This window comes from Schistocerca piceifrons, chromosome X (assembly GCF_021461385.2).
Source record: "Schistocerca piceifrons isolate TAMUIC-IGC-003096 chromosome X, iqSchPice1.1, whole genome shotgun sequence".
NCBI classification, from domain to species: Eukaryota; Metazoa; Arthropoda; class Insecta; order Orthoptera; family Acrididae; genus Schistocerca; species Schistocerca piceifrons.
In genome coordinates, this window is record NC_060149.1 from 91,369,171 (window position 1) to 91,385,862 (window position 16,692).

At 39.3% G+C, this 16,692-nt stretch overlaps 1 protein-coding gene across 2 annotated transcripts in view; it reads right to left on the reverse strand.

Moving 5' to 3' along the window:
- LOC124722011 (condensin complex subunit 2-like) overlaps positions 1–16,692 on the reverse strand; it is a 199,260-nt gene that overhangs the window by 60,385 nt on the left and 122,183 nt on the right. For both annotated transcript variants that reach the window (XM_047247187.1, XM_047247188.1), the window contains exon 6: positions 5,494–5,673. In XM_047247187.1, coding sequence (XP_047103143.1) covers positions 5,494–5,673 — 180 coding nt within the window. The remainder of the gene's footprint in view (positions 1–5,493; positions 5,674–16,692) is intronic.

The following is a 16,692-nucleotide window of genomic DNA, read 5'->3' on the forward strand; positions in this document are numbered from 1 at the left end:
TTTGTACGATCCATTCTAGATTACTGCTCCAACGTGTAGGACCCATACGACATAGGACTAAGAGGGGATAAGGGGATACTGAATGTACACAGAGAAGGGTAGCAGGAGGTCACAGTCTTGTTCGATCCACAGGAGGGTGCCACAGAGATGCTTAAGAAGCATAACTGGCAGACTTTGAGATAGATATGACTCTCCTGAGAAAGCCTACCTACAATGTTTTAGAAACCAGCTTTAAATGATGACTTTAGCAATATGCTACAACCTCCTACATATTGCCCCCACAAGTATTGTGAGGGCAACATTAGATTAATTACAGTGTGCACAGAGGTATTTTAATGAATTACAGCATGCACAGAGGTATTTAATCAACCATTCTTCCCATGCTCTGTACGTAAATGGAATGGGAAGAAACCCTATTAGGGAACAATGGGACATACCACTTCACTGTGGTTTGCAGATGTGAGCCCTGGCTAATTTAAGCATGTGTGTTTGTATAAATAAAAGAATAAAATTTTTTACTACTGAAATATACTAAAATAACAATACTAAATAATTCACATATTCAACAAGTTACACTGTTTTAGGAACTTACCTTCTGAAGAATTACTGCAGTGGCTTCTACACTTTTATTCACTTCATGACTGTCACTCTTCAAAAACATGTTGACAGGCAAGGAGTTTTTTCTGTCTTGTGTTTCCTTGTGTTTGTTCGAATGTGCACAGCTGGTAAGAGCTGCTTGCCCCATAGAAATTTTTATGGCATTATTGCCCCATTTACACACAGCATCTGTGTCAACATTTCCTCTCTTGACCCATAGAAACTTTTGACCCTCAGAAAATTGACTTCATAAGATGCCTGGTATACAGTAGTACCTTTTAACTTTCCCATGATGGTATCGAAAATATTGTCCACATTTTATAGTAAATCTGGACAATAACCCGAATTGTATACCAACGACTGAACTTCACATTAACATTCATAGATACTAACAAGGCAACAAGGCATCTAGTCTGACTAAGCAGAACAGAATGGAATGGTTATATTTCATTAGCTTGCAATTTTTTAAAAATACATTTGTATTTGCGTGTAAACAAATTAACAGTACACATTAGGTGCGTGATTTTGGGACGTCTGCACAGTCCAACTGTTTATGTGCTCCAGCTCTGCTGTATGCCTTGTTATTTACATCAAGGTCAACCTTATTTTGTCAACTTTGGAAGTCATGTTGTGAAAAGTAACAAAAACACAAAAGAAAATTTTTTGTTCCTGTTTTAATACTCAGGACTAGCATGCGCAGGTGATTTGTGCCACTGTGACCGTGTACCCACATAATGGATAAGAGTGACAATATACAGAGATGTGCAAATGTTACGACATGACAGTCGGGTGACATGTTTGTCTGCCAACTCATGAACAAGCTGGAGACAAAACTGTCACTGTGTTGCGTGCACGCATGGGCCACACTTTCCATGCATTCTCCACTTCCCATATGGTTGCCGACTGTCAGCACAACGGGCCATATGAATAAAACAAAAAATGCACTTCATTCTCGGAATTTTTTTACAAATAAAGTGCGCCTAAGAATACACTTCACCTGAGACTGAGTGAAAGAACGCCAGGAAAATTAATAACTGCTTAATTACACACCTTGAGACGTTTCTCGTGACTAAACAGCACAGGTGACCGCATAGCAAGCGCACAATGGTGCGTCATATTTAACCAAAATTACCTTGTGCTAGAAAACTAGCAGTTCCAGTTTGGAGTAGATGAAAATGGGATTTTGTTCGCATTGCGTGTTCACCTAACTTCAGTATCAAAAAAGTTTCCTGCACGTTGAAAATCCGGTATCATCGGAAAGCACATTTTCGTAAACTGTCAATATATTGTCTTAATAATTTATTGCGCCACATAAAACTAAAATCAAAACATGGTGCAACTCTTCCAGAACACACTGATGCCAATTCCATAACTGCACATTGAGTTCGTCTATTTGAGGGAGTTTAATGAAATTTCTGTCAATAATGTTAACATGCGAAGTAGTTCATCAAAACTTTCGACACACATTAGAAAATATTGAAAAAAATTCTTTGGATGCTGTCAAAGACTACGAAACGTTGTATAAAACTTTCCACTTATTAGCCTGCCACTCCAATGACACTGTACCCAATATTCTTTTTTATATTTTATTTCACGTCTAGCGAGTTTTCAATAACAATGGCCTCCTCTTCCTAACCCATATGGTCTCTTAGATAGCTGCCATTACCCATTGACTAGCTAAAATATGTGATTTTTTGTAAGTTACAACTCGTGTGTATAAATATGTTGGAATTTCACAACATTTTTAGGTTCATTGTACTTTCTACCTTAAATATGCATGTTTTGGTATTGCTAGTATTAAAATTGACTATACAGATGAAAACTTCAATTTAATACTAATAATCACAGAAAAAAAAATTGAAAAGAAGTTCTAGTACTGGAATACATATGCAAACACACGATCTTTATGTTTAATTTCCTTTACAGCTAATTTATGCCTACAGAAACACACAAAATCAAAGCAAAATTTAGCATTCACAGACGAGTACAGTGTGATACAAATAGATACATTGAGGGATACACAGTCCAACTTTACATTCACTGGACTCATATGCTGTGATTCAGTCGTGATGTACCTGCCAAGAATCCTTTAGAACAACACAATCTGTGAAAATAATATGATAAACTTATGCAGCAACTCATCTTCAAAAAGTCTAGGACTACTGCTATTTTCAGATGACATGTAATTTAAATCATCGTCAAATGGTTCCTTTCCATCATCTACAGATTAGTCAAGGACTTTGTAAATCACTAACTCCAAACTTTTCTCCTCCTCAATGTACATTTTGCAACAAAATCAGCTCAAAACCACACAAAACACTCAGAACAAACAACTTGAATGTCAGCTAATGCCCACAAAGCAAGAGACAATAAGGAAGGTTTCAAAACTGAAGAATTTTTGCACCAATGCTGCTACCGCCATCTAGCAATGACAACAGAAACTACAAAGTGTGCAGAGCTCACGGAAGTTTGAGGGAGCTGTAAATAGACATTCAACACTGCGGAGAATCATAGTAACTGGCTTGACGTAATAAAATATCTGCCTGCACATTTCCTTCTCACAAAAGTGCTGTAATAGTATGTCATCCACATGCCAAGTGCTAATAAGTAAAGAAAATATTGACTTTGTGTGTTTGGGGGGGAGGGGGGGCAGAGGGGGGGGCCTATTAATTCCTCAAATTTTAGTGCCAAAATAATGACTAAACACTTTGTACACATGACAGTGAAGCAACCATGATGTTCTCATAGGTTAGTCGACATTAAGACTAAAAATTCATAATAATCAAACACGTGAGAAATAAACTCTGTTGCTAAAATAGCTGTCTGTGTGACATAGGAACAAGTCACATGTGCAGCAACTTTTAAATTCGTTTAATTTTGGGGCTTCCTACAGTCAAACTTCCTTGAAGTAAACATTTTCTTATTCACAAGATTGCAGTGAATTTTTTTAAGATAAAATTAGAAAATTGATTTTTTGACACTCATTTATGTACCAGTCCACTTAGTGTTTGCTAAGTTAATGTGCCACTTCAGCAGCTTCCATATTTATACTTACGCACTAGAAAATTATGCAGTTTAAGTGTTGCAAGACATCAAAGAGTTCTTCAACACTAGTCATTTTTAGTGTAATTTGTTCTGCTCACATGCAGTCCACTTAGTGTTTGCTAAGTTAATGTGCCACTTCAGCAGCTTCCATATTTATACTTACGCACTAGAAAATTATGCAGTTTAAGTGTTGCAAGACATCAAAGAGTTCTTCAACACTAGTCATTTTTAGTGTAATTTGTTCTGCTCACATGTTGAGGCAAGTAGCATTAATAGCAGCTGAACATAGTACCCTCACCTGTCTAGTCATTTTAGATTTTATAATGAAAAGTGTGTGAAATACTGCGAAGTATGTTAGATATGGCACGCAAACAGAGATCAGGCTATGCTGTAGGTAAGTCTGTCACCACAGCCTTTATCTCATATTCACTATTTTATTCTCCCCCCTCCCCCCCCCCTCCCCCCCCCTCCCCCCACTTTGAAGGATTAGTTCATCATGAATTTGAGCCACACGTACAAGCTGTTAATTGATGGTACTATTAGGATGTGTTGAGACACCTGTGAGAAAATGTGAGAAGGAAACAGCCTGAAACGTGGCAGTACAATTCATGGCTCTTGCATCATAACGCACCCGCACACTCATCCCTGCTGGTGCATGACTACTGCACAAAAATGAAATCACTGTGCTGCCTCAGCCTCTGTACATCCAGACCTGGCTTCTGTGAATTTACTTCTTCCTAAGTTGAGAACACCATTGAAAGGACATATATTTGCAATGAATAGACAAGAAAAAAGAAAATTCGCAGACGGCACTTCGCGCAATCCAGCAAGAGGCGTACCAAGACTGTTTCTGGAAGTGGAAATAGGGTTTAGAAAGGTATATCAATTGTGGAAGAAAGTATTTAGAAGGACACCATGCAAAATAAGTAAAAGGTAAGTGTAGAAAAATTTTGTGGCCAAAGTACGAGAATTTTTTGAACAGACCTCATATATACAACTTTCTTTTTATTGTACCAATTCACTGTCGTCTATCATGACATCTCTCATGTCATAATTCCCCCGTTACATACATTCTAATATGTATAACTTTTTGGAAAAAGAGAAACAATAATACAAGGAATATGCATTTTTGAACGTGGCCCCAGCCTGCTGAAACACCGTTCTTGTTCTACATGCTTCATGTAGTTATTTTGTTCCTATTATATTCATAACAGCAAACAATTCTTGCTTTACAACTTTGAGAAGCAGCTTAGCTTGGAATTGTAAACAGAGACACATTGAAGGAAACCCATTTATAAACCAACATCACATTTCCCACTTTTACTACATCATGATGAACCAAAAATGTGCTTCTGATAGACCTAACTTCACCTAAGCGTGGCATATTCTAAACACTCAAATTATAATGCATAAACTAACAAATACAGAATTCTGGCCTCCAAATGATGGAATCCAACATGGTGTTAAAAGAACTTTTGCAATGACAATTAGTGCAGCAGGTGACCCAATAACAAAGCAGGGCAGGATGTGTGTTCGAAAAGTGTGAAAATCTAACACTTTTTTTTTCTGAATAGTTTCTCTACAACTGCTTGAGAGACTGTATAGCAAAGAAATCACATTAATCCAAAAACACTTCAAAAATGGCTTTAGCTATACTTCATTTGCCCAGCACAGCTAGCAGCATGACGAAGCGTATGGTGACCCTAGCAGCTAGGTTGTACTTCTAACTGTTCTTGGTTCTATGAAGTGTATATGGCAAACACTTCTAAAAAACAATGCTTAAACCGAGCTAAAGCTATTAAAATTAAACATAATCATAAAAATTATAAGTAATGAATAATGAAATCCAACCTTGACAGGGGTCATCCTCAAAATTATTTTCCAACTGCAGATCCATTTTCAGCTTTTCAGTCACCACAGACAGATCTAAACCTTCACCAATGACACACTGACCCATCCCTGTAGCTAGATCATCATCCAGAAAGTCAGCAGGTTCTATTTTGTGGGATGTAATTTTCAGATTCGTCAAATCTGGAAAATTAAATTATGCCATTCATCATAACAGTCCACCTTTAATATTACACAAACAAATTACTGACACCAATAAGAATTTTGTATGCATAAACTTTTAATTGCAACCACAGCACAGGCACTAATAAGTATGACTATACTATTATTATTATTATTATTATTATTATTATTGAGTGGTTTAGGTGCTAAAAAGCAAGGTCATCAGCACCCTTGAATGAAATAGAGACACAGGCAGTGAAAATCTATTAGAAATAACAAATTTTAATGACAAATAAAATTTAAGATACCACACTAACATTATAAGATTCATAGAATACCAAGTACAAAATGCAGATAAAAGACAGCAGAATAACTAGATATGATTATGAATAAAATACCAGAACAGACACAGTAAAAAAAAGGGACATATTACTGTGGCTGAGTGACAGTGACCAAGCCATTCTGCAACACATTAAAATCCCACACGCAGTATTTTGGGAAGGAATCCCTATCTCTTATAAATCCTTACAACATGAACCATACTTGCCTCAGTGTGTTAAAATAGAGGGTAGGTCCAGAGCGAGACACAGATCTCCCCTCAGATCATCATAGACTGTCCAGTCACATTAATGCGACCATGTCAAAAGCCTGAATAACCACTTTTCGCAGTGCAGACCATTGCAAGACATACAGGAAGAGAGTCAGTGAGGTTGTGGAAGGTACGGATGGGGATGTGGAGCCTTGTCGACTCGATGCCATGGTCAGCTGCACTAGATTACATGGATGAGGATGCATGGGGTGAACAACCTGATCAAGGATGTCCCACATATCTCTGAGTTTAAACCCAGGGGCTTTAGTGGCCACAGGAGAATGGCGCTCTTTAACCACACACGTACACTGCAAGCTGTGTGACAGGTTGCACTGCCCTGCTGGTAGATACCATTGTGTTGAGGCTAAAAACACTGCAAATAGATGTGGACATGGTCCCCAAGGATAGGTGCACATGTGTGTTGATTCACTGTGCCTTCCACAATGACAGGGACACCTGGTGAATGACACAAAAATGATGTTCGCCAGATCATGACAATCCCTCCTCCGGCCTGGACCTTTCCAACAATTGTTGCAGGATGTTAGCTCTCAGACATTTCACATGACACACACCAACGGCCTTCCATCCAATGGAGCGTAGTATGCGATTCATCAGGGAAAGGCCACTGGCACTGCTCAGTGGACACCCAGTTGCAGTACTTGCAAGCAAATTCCAGTCAACAACACTCGGCAAGGGTGTGAGAGTCAGGTGCCTGCTGTGTAGGACCATACACAGTAACATTCACTCAATGGCCATTGAGGAAACACTGTTGGTTCATCTGGGCAGTCATATGCTCGACAGTTGCGTGTCTGTTCACCCATACACATCTCCACAGCCGTCGCTCATCCCTGTCACCTATGGCCCGTGGTGCACCTGTCTCCTCAGTGTCCGCTTTGGTAGTGTCATTTTACCATGCATGGTACACTTTAACCATGGTGGCACATGAACAGTTTACAAACTTAGCCATTTCAGAAATGCTCCGAGAGCCCTAGCCTAAAACAAAGTCAGAGAACATGACGGAGCAGACAAGAAAGTCCCCCTGCTTAGATCCATCAGACTAAACATTAATAATTAATTTATAGAAAATGGACTACTGTTTTAAGCCCCTGTTGACTGCCCTCACCCTGAAGGTGAGCTGCAAAAAGCATCCGTAATCTAGCTGAAGTGGCATGAAGGCTTTATAAATGTGGACTAGACATATGCTGCAGGCTCCCTAAGACCTATGACTAACCCACTGAGGATGAGTAAATCCCTAAAGCTGTGGTATTTGACGATCTGGCGATCGGGGGGAGTGGGCAAATGCAACTGTTGAGTAATTGTCGCAAGGTTGGGGGATACATAGAAAATCGAAAAGTTGTCCACGAACAAGGAACACTGTACAGGACTTTGCACCATAGACATAATACTGTTTATCATGACGGCAAACGTCATTACACTTAAAATATTCTCTTGGGGGCCATCGTTCTCCTGCTTAAAATGCTTAGAATATTCTCGACCCTGTATCTAAAATACCTTTCCAAGAGGAAGGCATTTATGGGAGTGGAAACCCCACTCATAGAGCTGCAACAAAATATTATTCACATAAGTAGTATTGTAGACCTTTTCCAAATCTAAGAATACTCTGACGAAGTGTTGTTTATGTAGGAAAGCTTGTTGAAATGCAGGGTCAAGTTACTGAGTGTGGAGCAACACCTCCTGAACTTGCAGTGGGAGTGTCTTAGCAGTGTCCTGGTTTCAAGTATCCACACTAGGACCAGTTGATGGTACACTTCAATGTCTTTCCCATGCAGCTAATGAGACTGACACTGTGATAACTAATGGGGTAGTAGGATCCTTCTCTAGTTTTAAAATTGGTATTAAAATAGTTTCTTTCCACAAGTTGGGAAATAATCCTATCACTCAAATTTCATTAAATAATTGACGAAGGACCTCTTCAGCTGATTTAAACACATGTACATTATCAGGCCATGATGGGGCACAGTATCATGAGCTATGGGCAACATAGAATCCAACTCCAAAGAGAGAAAGGTCGGTTGTACTACTCCATATTGGTGAAACAGAAATCGCAACAAACCCTTCCCTGTGTTCCTGATAGCAAGAGAACACACCTTGAGCACAGGTTTCTTCACTAAGAAAGTGCAAGAAGCAGCAGTGATGAGATTTTGTTATCATATTTATTTTTGGGTTCTGCACAAGGAATCTACATTCCTCAGCAAATACTGAGCAGCCCCAATTTAGACCAGGTGACTCCCAGGGCCTCTGACACACACTGCTGGAGGCGAGCAGTCAATGCCAGATTGATGAGCTGCCTTTCCACATTTCCCTCAGGTTGCTTCACCTCTGCAACTCAGTGTTGTGTGGCCGAATCGCTGCCCTTTGTAACTCTTCATAGGATTAGGTGTTTCAGCTCCAAGATATCCATATCCATAACATGATGGTATGGAACCACATGCTTGCTCGAGTTAAGGGTGTTGTTCATCTCAAGAACTATGTCACAATCATCCACCTGTTTTGCCCTGTTGGCTTCCACAAGCAAGAAAGCGTTTCACCATCTTTTAATAGGTTTTCAGGTACCAGTAAGCCCTTCTAATCTGTCTGAATATATAGAGGAGATACCTTTTCCCCACATCCCCTCCTTCCTCTTTACCACAAGAAAAACTTCTGAATTAAAACTTCTTGACCCCCATTACTGAACGCTATCAGGTTATTAAGACTACCCTCCCTCAGTCTTTTGGACAAATGAGTGTGAATACTCCCAGACAGTACACCCACTGTGTTGAAAGGATTTTTGTGTAGTGGATTTTAAATGGAGTTCTTACATGCAGCTGCGATATGAAGGTCCACCAAGAGAGAGTCCCAATTTCCTCGGTAAGCCTTATACAACTAAGGTGTAGTAGGTTAATCAGAGTATGCCCTTTAAAGACTATTCCACTTCAACAGCAATGCATCTCATCAGCATGCAGCTCACCTTGAGAGTGACATTCTTTTTATTTGGGTTTGTACCACCTTCACAATCTGGGTGATTAAACCAATATCCCTGTCCCCTGTGACCCAAAAAAGTTCCACCACTGTGCCACATGGTGGTCACCAAAGCATGCAAAGAGCTTACAATCACAGAGGACTGGCAGTGCTCACCAGTCCCCAGCTCAGTGTACCCAGGTTCACCACACCCATACCCAGAAAACAAACACAGGGGTCCCTAAAGTGCTCACTATTTTGAATGGGGAAGGGAGCGGGTGCAAGGGGGGGGGGGGGGGGAGTGGATGCAAGGGAGGGGGGGAGTGCAGCGGTGGGACACAGTGAGCTTTACCCTCTGTACAACTTTGGAAATGATACTGTATCCCACTCGACACTCACACCTCTCCATCTTGTTTTCCTTCTTGAGAACGAATTATCACTAGTGAGAAACTGCAGCTGCAGGTTGTGTTCCATAGCTACAATGCTCTGCTTTAAAAATTAAAACTTTTATAAAAAAAAATTCTTAGTGTTTCATGTTTAATCACAGCAGACCTTAATTTCAGAAATACTTTTACTTTTTAGTTAAGTATCTCTCTCCACATAAGAAAGATAGTTTTTTCTTGAATTGGCTGGAAGTGGAACAGTGGATAGCTCAAATTCTTCAATAAATTCAAGCTCCACATGCCAATTACATCTAGGATTGCAATGAAAGATCCCTTCACATATAATGAGATTTGTGACAACAGCTATATAAAGATGCAGAACTGGAGTCCTTCTGCAGTAGCTGAGTGGTCAGTGCGACAATGTCTATCCTAAGGACCCGGGCTCGATTCCCGGCTGAGTCAGAGATTTTCTCCGCTCAGGGACTGGGTGTTGTGTTGTCCTAATCATCACCATTCCACCCCCATAGATGCGCAAGTCGCCAAAGTGGCGTCAAATTGAAAGACTTACAACCGGCGAACGGTCTACCCGATGGGAGGCCCTAGTCACACAATATTTACATTTTTATATAACTGGAAGGAGTCCTTTTTGCAGTGTGCCTTTTTTATCTTGACTATGTCTGAAGTTCTCCAACCATTGTAGAAGCAACTGCTTCTCAGAAAGAAGTTGTTAGAATATGGATAAGAGGATATCAAGAGAGAGGTGAAAAAGGCCTTTGCACTCACTAAAATGCATAAATGTGTAAAACCACCACCACTGACAAGTATTAAGAATCCTTTGGTGTCAACTGCTAATGTGGACAGAAAACAATTAGAGTGAGTGAAATGACTGGGTTTCCTAAACCAAATCACTACATTTCCTCATTAAGAATCTCACACAGTGTTCTGTCTCCTATGCTTCCCAGTTGGCAAGCACTTCTGAGACTTGAGGTTATGGTCTTATCATTGAATAGTAAGTGAAGACTCATTAGCTTTGCCATAGAGCCTAGAGAATGGTTCTGTTCTGTTCTGTTCGCCCCAGCTGAAAGTATGATACTTGTTGCATGGTGTACATTTAGACTGAATCATAAATAATACAATCACGGTCCAGGTGGAAACGGATAAATGCTTCATAAAATTGTTGTAAACAGAGCCTTTTACATCCCAAACTTTGCAACTGAGACAGTTTAAATGCTTTCAATGCTCACAATTTAAGATTCCGCAAGTGGGGTACCGATGCGAGTTTATCCATTGAAAAACTTAAAATCTGTCTTTTGCGCCCAACCATCCAGTCTCTGTGGCACCAGTTGCTTCAGAGGAGGAGCAGTAAAACATAAAATAATCGACAAAGAAGTTATCAGTGGACCTTTCATTGCATCAGCTACACCGTTAATAACAATGGTGAAGAGGGAGAAACTTTAAATGTTCCCTTGAGGGACACCATTCTCTTGTATAAAATTGCTTCAGAGTGTTTGTGTACCCAGTAACGCAATGATACTTCTGCAAGGGAAGTTTTTAATATAATTAGGTATCTTCCATGGACGTTGCTTTCATGAAGGTGATGAGTACATTGTGCCTACATGTAATGTTACAGGTTTCTTCAATATCAAAGAATATTCACTTATGGTGCCTTTTGTACAGGAAGTTTCCAATAAAGCCACCCCAAGTAACCACATTATCTAGTGTTCGACAATAGTTCCTGGAACCAAATGGAAAATGGCTCACGAGTTTCTTCCTCTCTAATAGCCAATACACAGCCTGTGGGAGCAACATTACGGTAACTGCTTGTGAAGGTGCTATCCTCCACTAGCCCTCTTGTATGAGGGCTATCATCATGGCTTGCTTCCATAAAAATTATATACAATAGTATCTGGTCTTTGTCTGTAGCAGAAGACAATGCATTTTCAAATTCTCACACAGAGAAGGAACAATTACATTATTGTCATCTGTGAGAAGCAAAGTTCAACTGTGCCCACTCTGCAGCTTCCTTCCAATGTAAAACTGTGACATTTTTGTTGCCATCAGACATTACACTAAGGAAATGCAGCTTTTGGAAACAAACTTCACATTGTCTTCATTTTATTTACGTACCTTTCATTCTTGCTACTCGTTTCTGGTGTCTTAGCCTCACTTTCACAGAAGAATGAAAGAAAAATCAAGTAAAGAAAGCTGTGAAATGCCTATTTCCAAAACAAACATTTAATAAGTTATGGACCACCCACTGAAATTCTCCTTGAAAGGTAATGGAGAATATCACGATGAAAGCAACAGAAACAATTCACCATTACTTGTACTACATCTACATGGTTACTCTGCAAATCACACTTAAATGCCTGGCAGACGGTTCACTGAACCATCTTCACACTAATTGTCTACTATTCCATTCTTGAACAGTGTGCAGAAAAAATGAACACCTATATCTTTTTTTTCTTCAATATATAAAAAAGTTAACAGTCAAGTGGCTGCCCAAGTTTAATGCAAAAACCTTAACCAGGTTTCGATACCACTAAAGGTGTCTTCTTCAGAAGAAAGTGGTGGTGGTGGTTAGTGTTTAACGTCCCGTCGACAACGAGGTCATTAGAGACAGAGCACAAGCCCGGGTTAGGGAAGGATTGGGAAGGAAATCGGCCGTGCCCTTTCAAAGGAACCATCCCGACATTTGCCTGAAACGATTTAGGAAAAATCACGGAAAACCTAAATCAGGATGGCCGGAGACGGGATTGAACCGTCGTCCTCCCGAATGCGAGTCCAGTGTGCTAACCACTTCAGAAGAAAGTCATCTATAATGTTTGAATCTATTATAAAATAAATATCTAAAATACTTAACACTTTACCACATTGAAAAGGAGAACGCGGAATAAAACTGGTACTTACATAAATTACATGATGTTAAAATTGTAAATGTACATGGAGATCCAAGCGACTCCAGTCAAACAGCAGAAAATGATAATATACGATATAAGGATCACTTGGTAGGAAGAAAGGTACTAATGTTCATGATCATGGTTTCACAAAGCATTTATTAATATCAGCACACAATCCTAAGAGTACAGGACACGATGATTCTACATAGAGCCAAGAAAGAGTGGAAACTCTCTCTCTTGGAAAAACATGATCTTTATACATATGGTCAACAACGATGGCATCGCCTTCAATGAACAACTACAGTTATGAAAAAAAAGCTTCTTTAACACCTTTAAGACATTGCTATCAACTTCATGCTGCTTTGGTTCTTGTTTTCATTCACTTCCACAGGGTGTTACAAAAAGTTACGGCCAAACTTTCAGGAAACATTCCTCACACACAAATAAAGAAAAGATGTTATGTGAACATGTGCCCGGAAACTCTTAATTTCCATGTTAGAGCTCATTTTCATTTTGGTAAGTATGTACAGATGAGGCTTCATTCCAACGTGATCAAATTGTAAATTTTTACAATCAACATGTGTGGGCTGACGAGAATCCGCACGCAGTTGTGCAATCACGTCATCAACAAAGATTTTCTGTGAACGTTTGGGCAGGCATTGTTGGTGATGTCTTGATTGGGCCCCATGTTCTTCCACCTACGCTCAATGGAGCACGTTACCATGATTTCATATGGGATACTCTACCTGTGCTGCTAGAACATGTGCCTTTACAAGTACGACACAACATGCACGATGGAGCTCCTGCACATTTCAGTCGAAGTGTTCGTACGCATCTCAACAACAGATTCGGTGACCGATGGATTGGTAGAGGCGGACCAATTCCATGGCCTCTACGCTCTCCTGACCTCAGCCCTCTAGACTTTCATTTATGGGGGCATTTGAAAGCTCTTTTCTACGCAACCCCGGTACCAAATGTAGAGACTCTTCGTGCTCGTATTGTGGACGGCTGTGATACAACACGCCATTCAACAGGGCTGCATCAGCGCATCAGGGATTCCATGCGACGGAGGGTGGATGCATGTATCCTCGCTAACGGAGGACATTTTGAACATTTCCTGTAACAAAGTGTTTGAAGTCACGCTGGTACGTTCTGTTGCTGTGTGTTTCCATTCCATGATTAATGTGATTTGAAGAGAAGTAATAAAATGAGCTCTAACAAAGAAAGTAAGCGTTTCCGGACACATGTCCACATAACATCTTTTCTTTATTTGTGTGTGAGGAATGTTTCCTGAAAGTTTGGCCGTACCTTTTTCTAACACCCTGTATATCAGAACTGTTGTTTCTCCTTTCCTTTAAGGACTCTGTAGTTGTTACCATTTGTACACCAGAAGCTGCTGCAACCCACATTCTGTTTTGTAAAGTTTATGTAAAGCATATTTCTCCCCTTTTTGCCTGTTGTAACAGCTTTATAAAAAAGTCCTACTACAGTACATTCCTTATTCTCAGCACATATCTGTAATTAATCATTTTACTCATTTTGCTACTTCCTGCAAGTCATTTTTATAAAGATTATTTTATTACTTTTGAATCTTTTATAAATCCTGTTTTTACACCACATACATTTATTCCGTTTAAAACATCTAAATATGTATCACAGTGAGGTATCATTGTAACAGTTATGTATTTCATACAGTGGAGCATTTATCACGCTACTAGCACCCATTAAGTGGTGCCCTCTATCCCATGTTTACCTGGTCTCTTAACTAGCTGTCAAACGAAGTCCAATGTCTGCTCTTTTAACAAGCTGTTCTTGTAACAATCTTTATTGTTCCCGTGGAGGATTCTATTTCATATTTTCTTCTGTTTGACTTGAGCTCCTTAGCTCATCACATATATTTACAATTTTAATGTCGTGCAATTTATGTATGTACCAGTATCATTACACGTTCTACTTGTAGATGTGGTCAAGTATTAAGTATTTTAGGCGATTTCCTTCTGAAGGAAATACCATTAGTGATATAGAAACTTGTTTAAGGGTTTTACATTAAACTTATTCACCTGTCAGCTGCAGCCCTTATACACTGGAAATTTATTTATAACTGCTGCTGACCTATACCTTTCCGCATGAACTCCGATTTCCCTTATTTTATGATGATGATTGTTTCTCCCTATGTAGGTCGGCATCAACAAATATTTTTTTATTCGGAGGAGAAAGTTGGTGACAAACTTTATGAGACGATCCCGCCCCAGTGAAAAATTAACTTTGTTTTAATGATTTCCGCCCCAAATCTTGTGTCATGTCCATGACACTCTCTTCCGTATTTCTTCATAATACAAAATGTGCTGCCCTTATAACTTTCTCGATTTACTCCATTAAATTATCTGGTAAGGATCCTGTACCATGGAGCAGTACTCCAAAATAGGACAGACAAGCATACTGCATATAGTATCTCTAGTAGATACTTTGTGTCTTCGAAGTGTTCTATCAATAAAACACAGTCTTTGGTTTGCTTTCCCCACAGCTCTTTCTGTGTGTTCTTTCCAATTTAAGTTGTTCATAATTGCAATTCCTAAGTATTTAGTTGAATTTAAGAACTTTAGACTTGATTGATTCTTCGTGTGACCGAAGTTTAATGGATTCCTTTCTGCACTCACGTGTATGACCTCACACTTCATTATTAAGGGTCAACTGCCAATTTTCACACCATACAGATGTCTTGTCTAAATCTTTCTGCAGTTGGTTTTTATATTCCAATGACTTTACTACACGATAAATAACAGTATCATCTGCGAACAACCTCACACAGCTGCTCAGATTGTCTCCTAAACCATTTATATAGATAATGAACAGCTAACAGCCTATAATACTACCTTGTGGAACAGCAGAAATCAATTCTGTTTCACTCAATGACTTTCCATCAACTACTATGAACTGGGACCTCTCTCACAGGAAATCACAAATTCAGTTACATAACCGAGACAATATTCCATAATCACTTAATTTCATTATAAGACACTTGTTATGTATGGTGTCAAAAGCACTCTGGAAATCTAGAAATACGGAATCAATTTGAAATCCTTGATAGCACTAAACATTGTGTGTTTAAGGAGCAAGTTGTGTTTCACAAGAATGATGTTTTCTAAATATGTGTTGACTGTGAGTCAATAAACCATTCCCTTCAAGGTAATTCAAAATGTTCAACACAACGTACATGCCAAAATCCTGCTCCATATCAACATTAATGACATGGGCCCGTAATGACATGGGCCCGTAATACTACGGGTTACTCCTATTGTCTTTCTCAAATATTGGTGTGACCCCTGCAACTTTCCATTCTTCAGGAACAGATCTTTCGTTAAGTGAGTGGTTGTATATTATTGTTAAGTATGGAGCTATTGCATCAGCATATACTGAAGGGAACCTTATTGGTGTACAATCTGGACCAGAAGATTTGCTTTTATGAGGTGACTTAAGTTGCTTCACAACTCTAAGGATACCCACTTCCAAGTTACTCATGTTGCCAGCTGTTCTCAATCTGAATTCAAGGCTATTTACTTTGTCTTCTTTGGTGAAGGAATTTCGAAAGACTGCATTTAGTAACTCTGCTTTGGCAGCACTGTCATTGATAGTATTTCCATTGCTATTGCGCAGAGGCAATATTGATTATACCTTGCCATCAGCATACTTTACATATGGCCTGAATCTTTGTATTTTCTCCCAGGTTTAGAGACAAAATGTCATTGTGGAAGCTATCATAAGCATCTTTCATTGAAGTCAGCACTAAATTTCAAGCTTCTGTAAGAGATCACAATCTTGGGGATTTTGTGTTCGTTTAAATTTAGCATTCTTTTTTCACTGCATCTGAAACAGTGTTCTCACCTGTTTGGTGTTCCTTGGGGAATCGGCTCCATCTTTAGTTAATTTATCTAGTATAAATCTCTCAATTTTTGTTTATTCTATTTCTTTAATTCAAGATGCATCTGGTCTGCATGTACATTGTCAACTTGGAAGGAGTGGAGATTGTCTCACAAAAAGGGGCCAAGTGAATCTTTATTTGTGTTTTTGAATAGACACATTTTTCATTTTTTGTGAATTTGGGGAGTTACAGTATTCAGTATCGTCAACCCTGTGCTCATTATCTCAATCTGTTTTGATGCTTGTTATTAGCTCAGGATTATTTGTTGTTAGGAGGCGAAGTGTGTTTTCA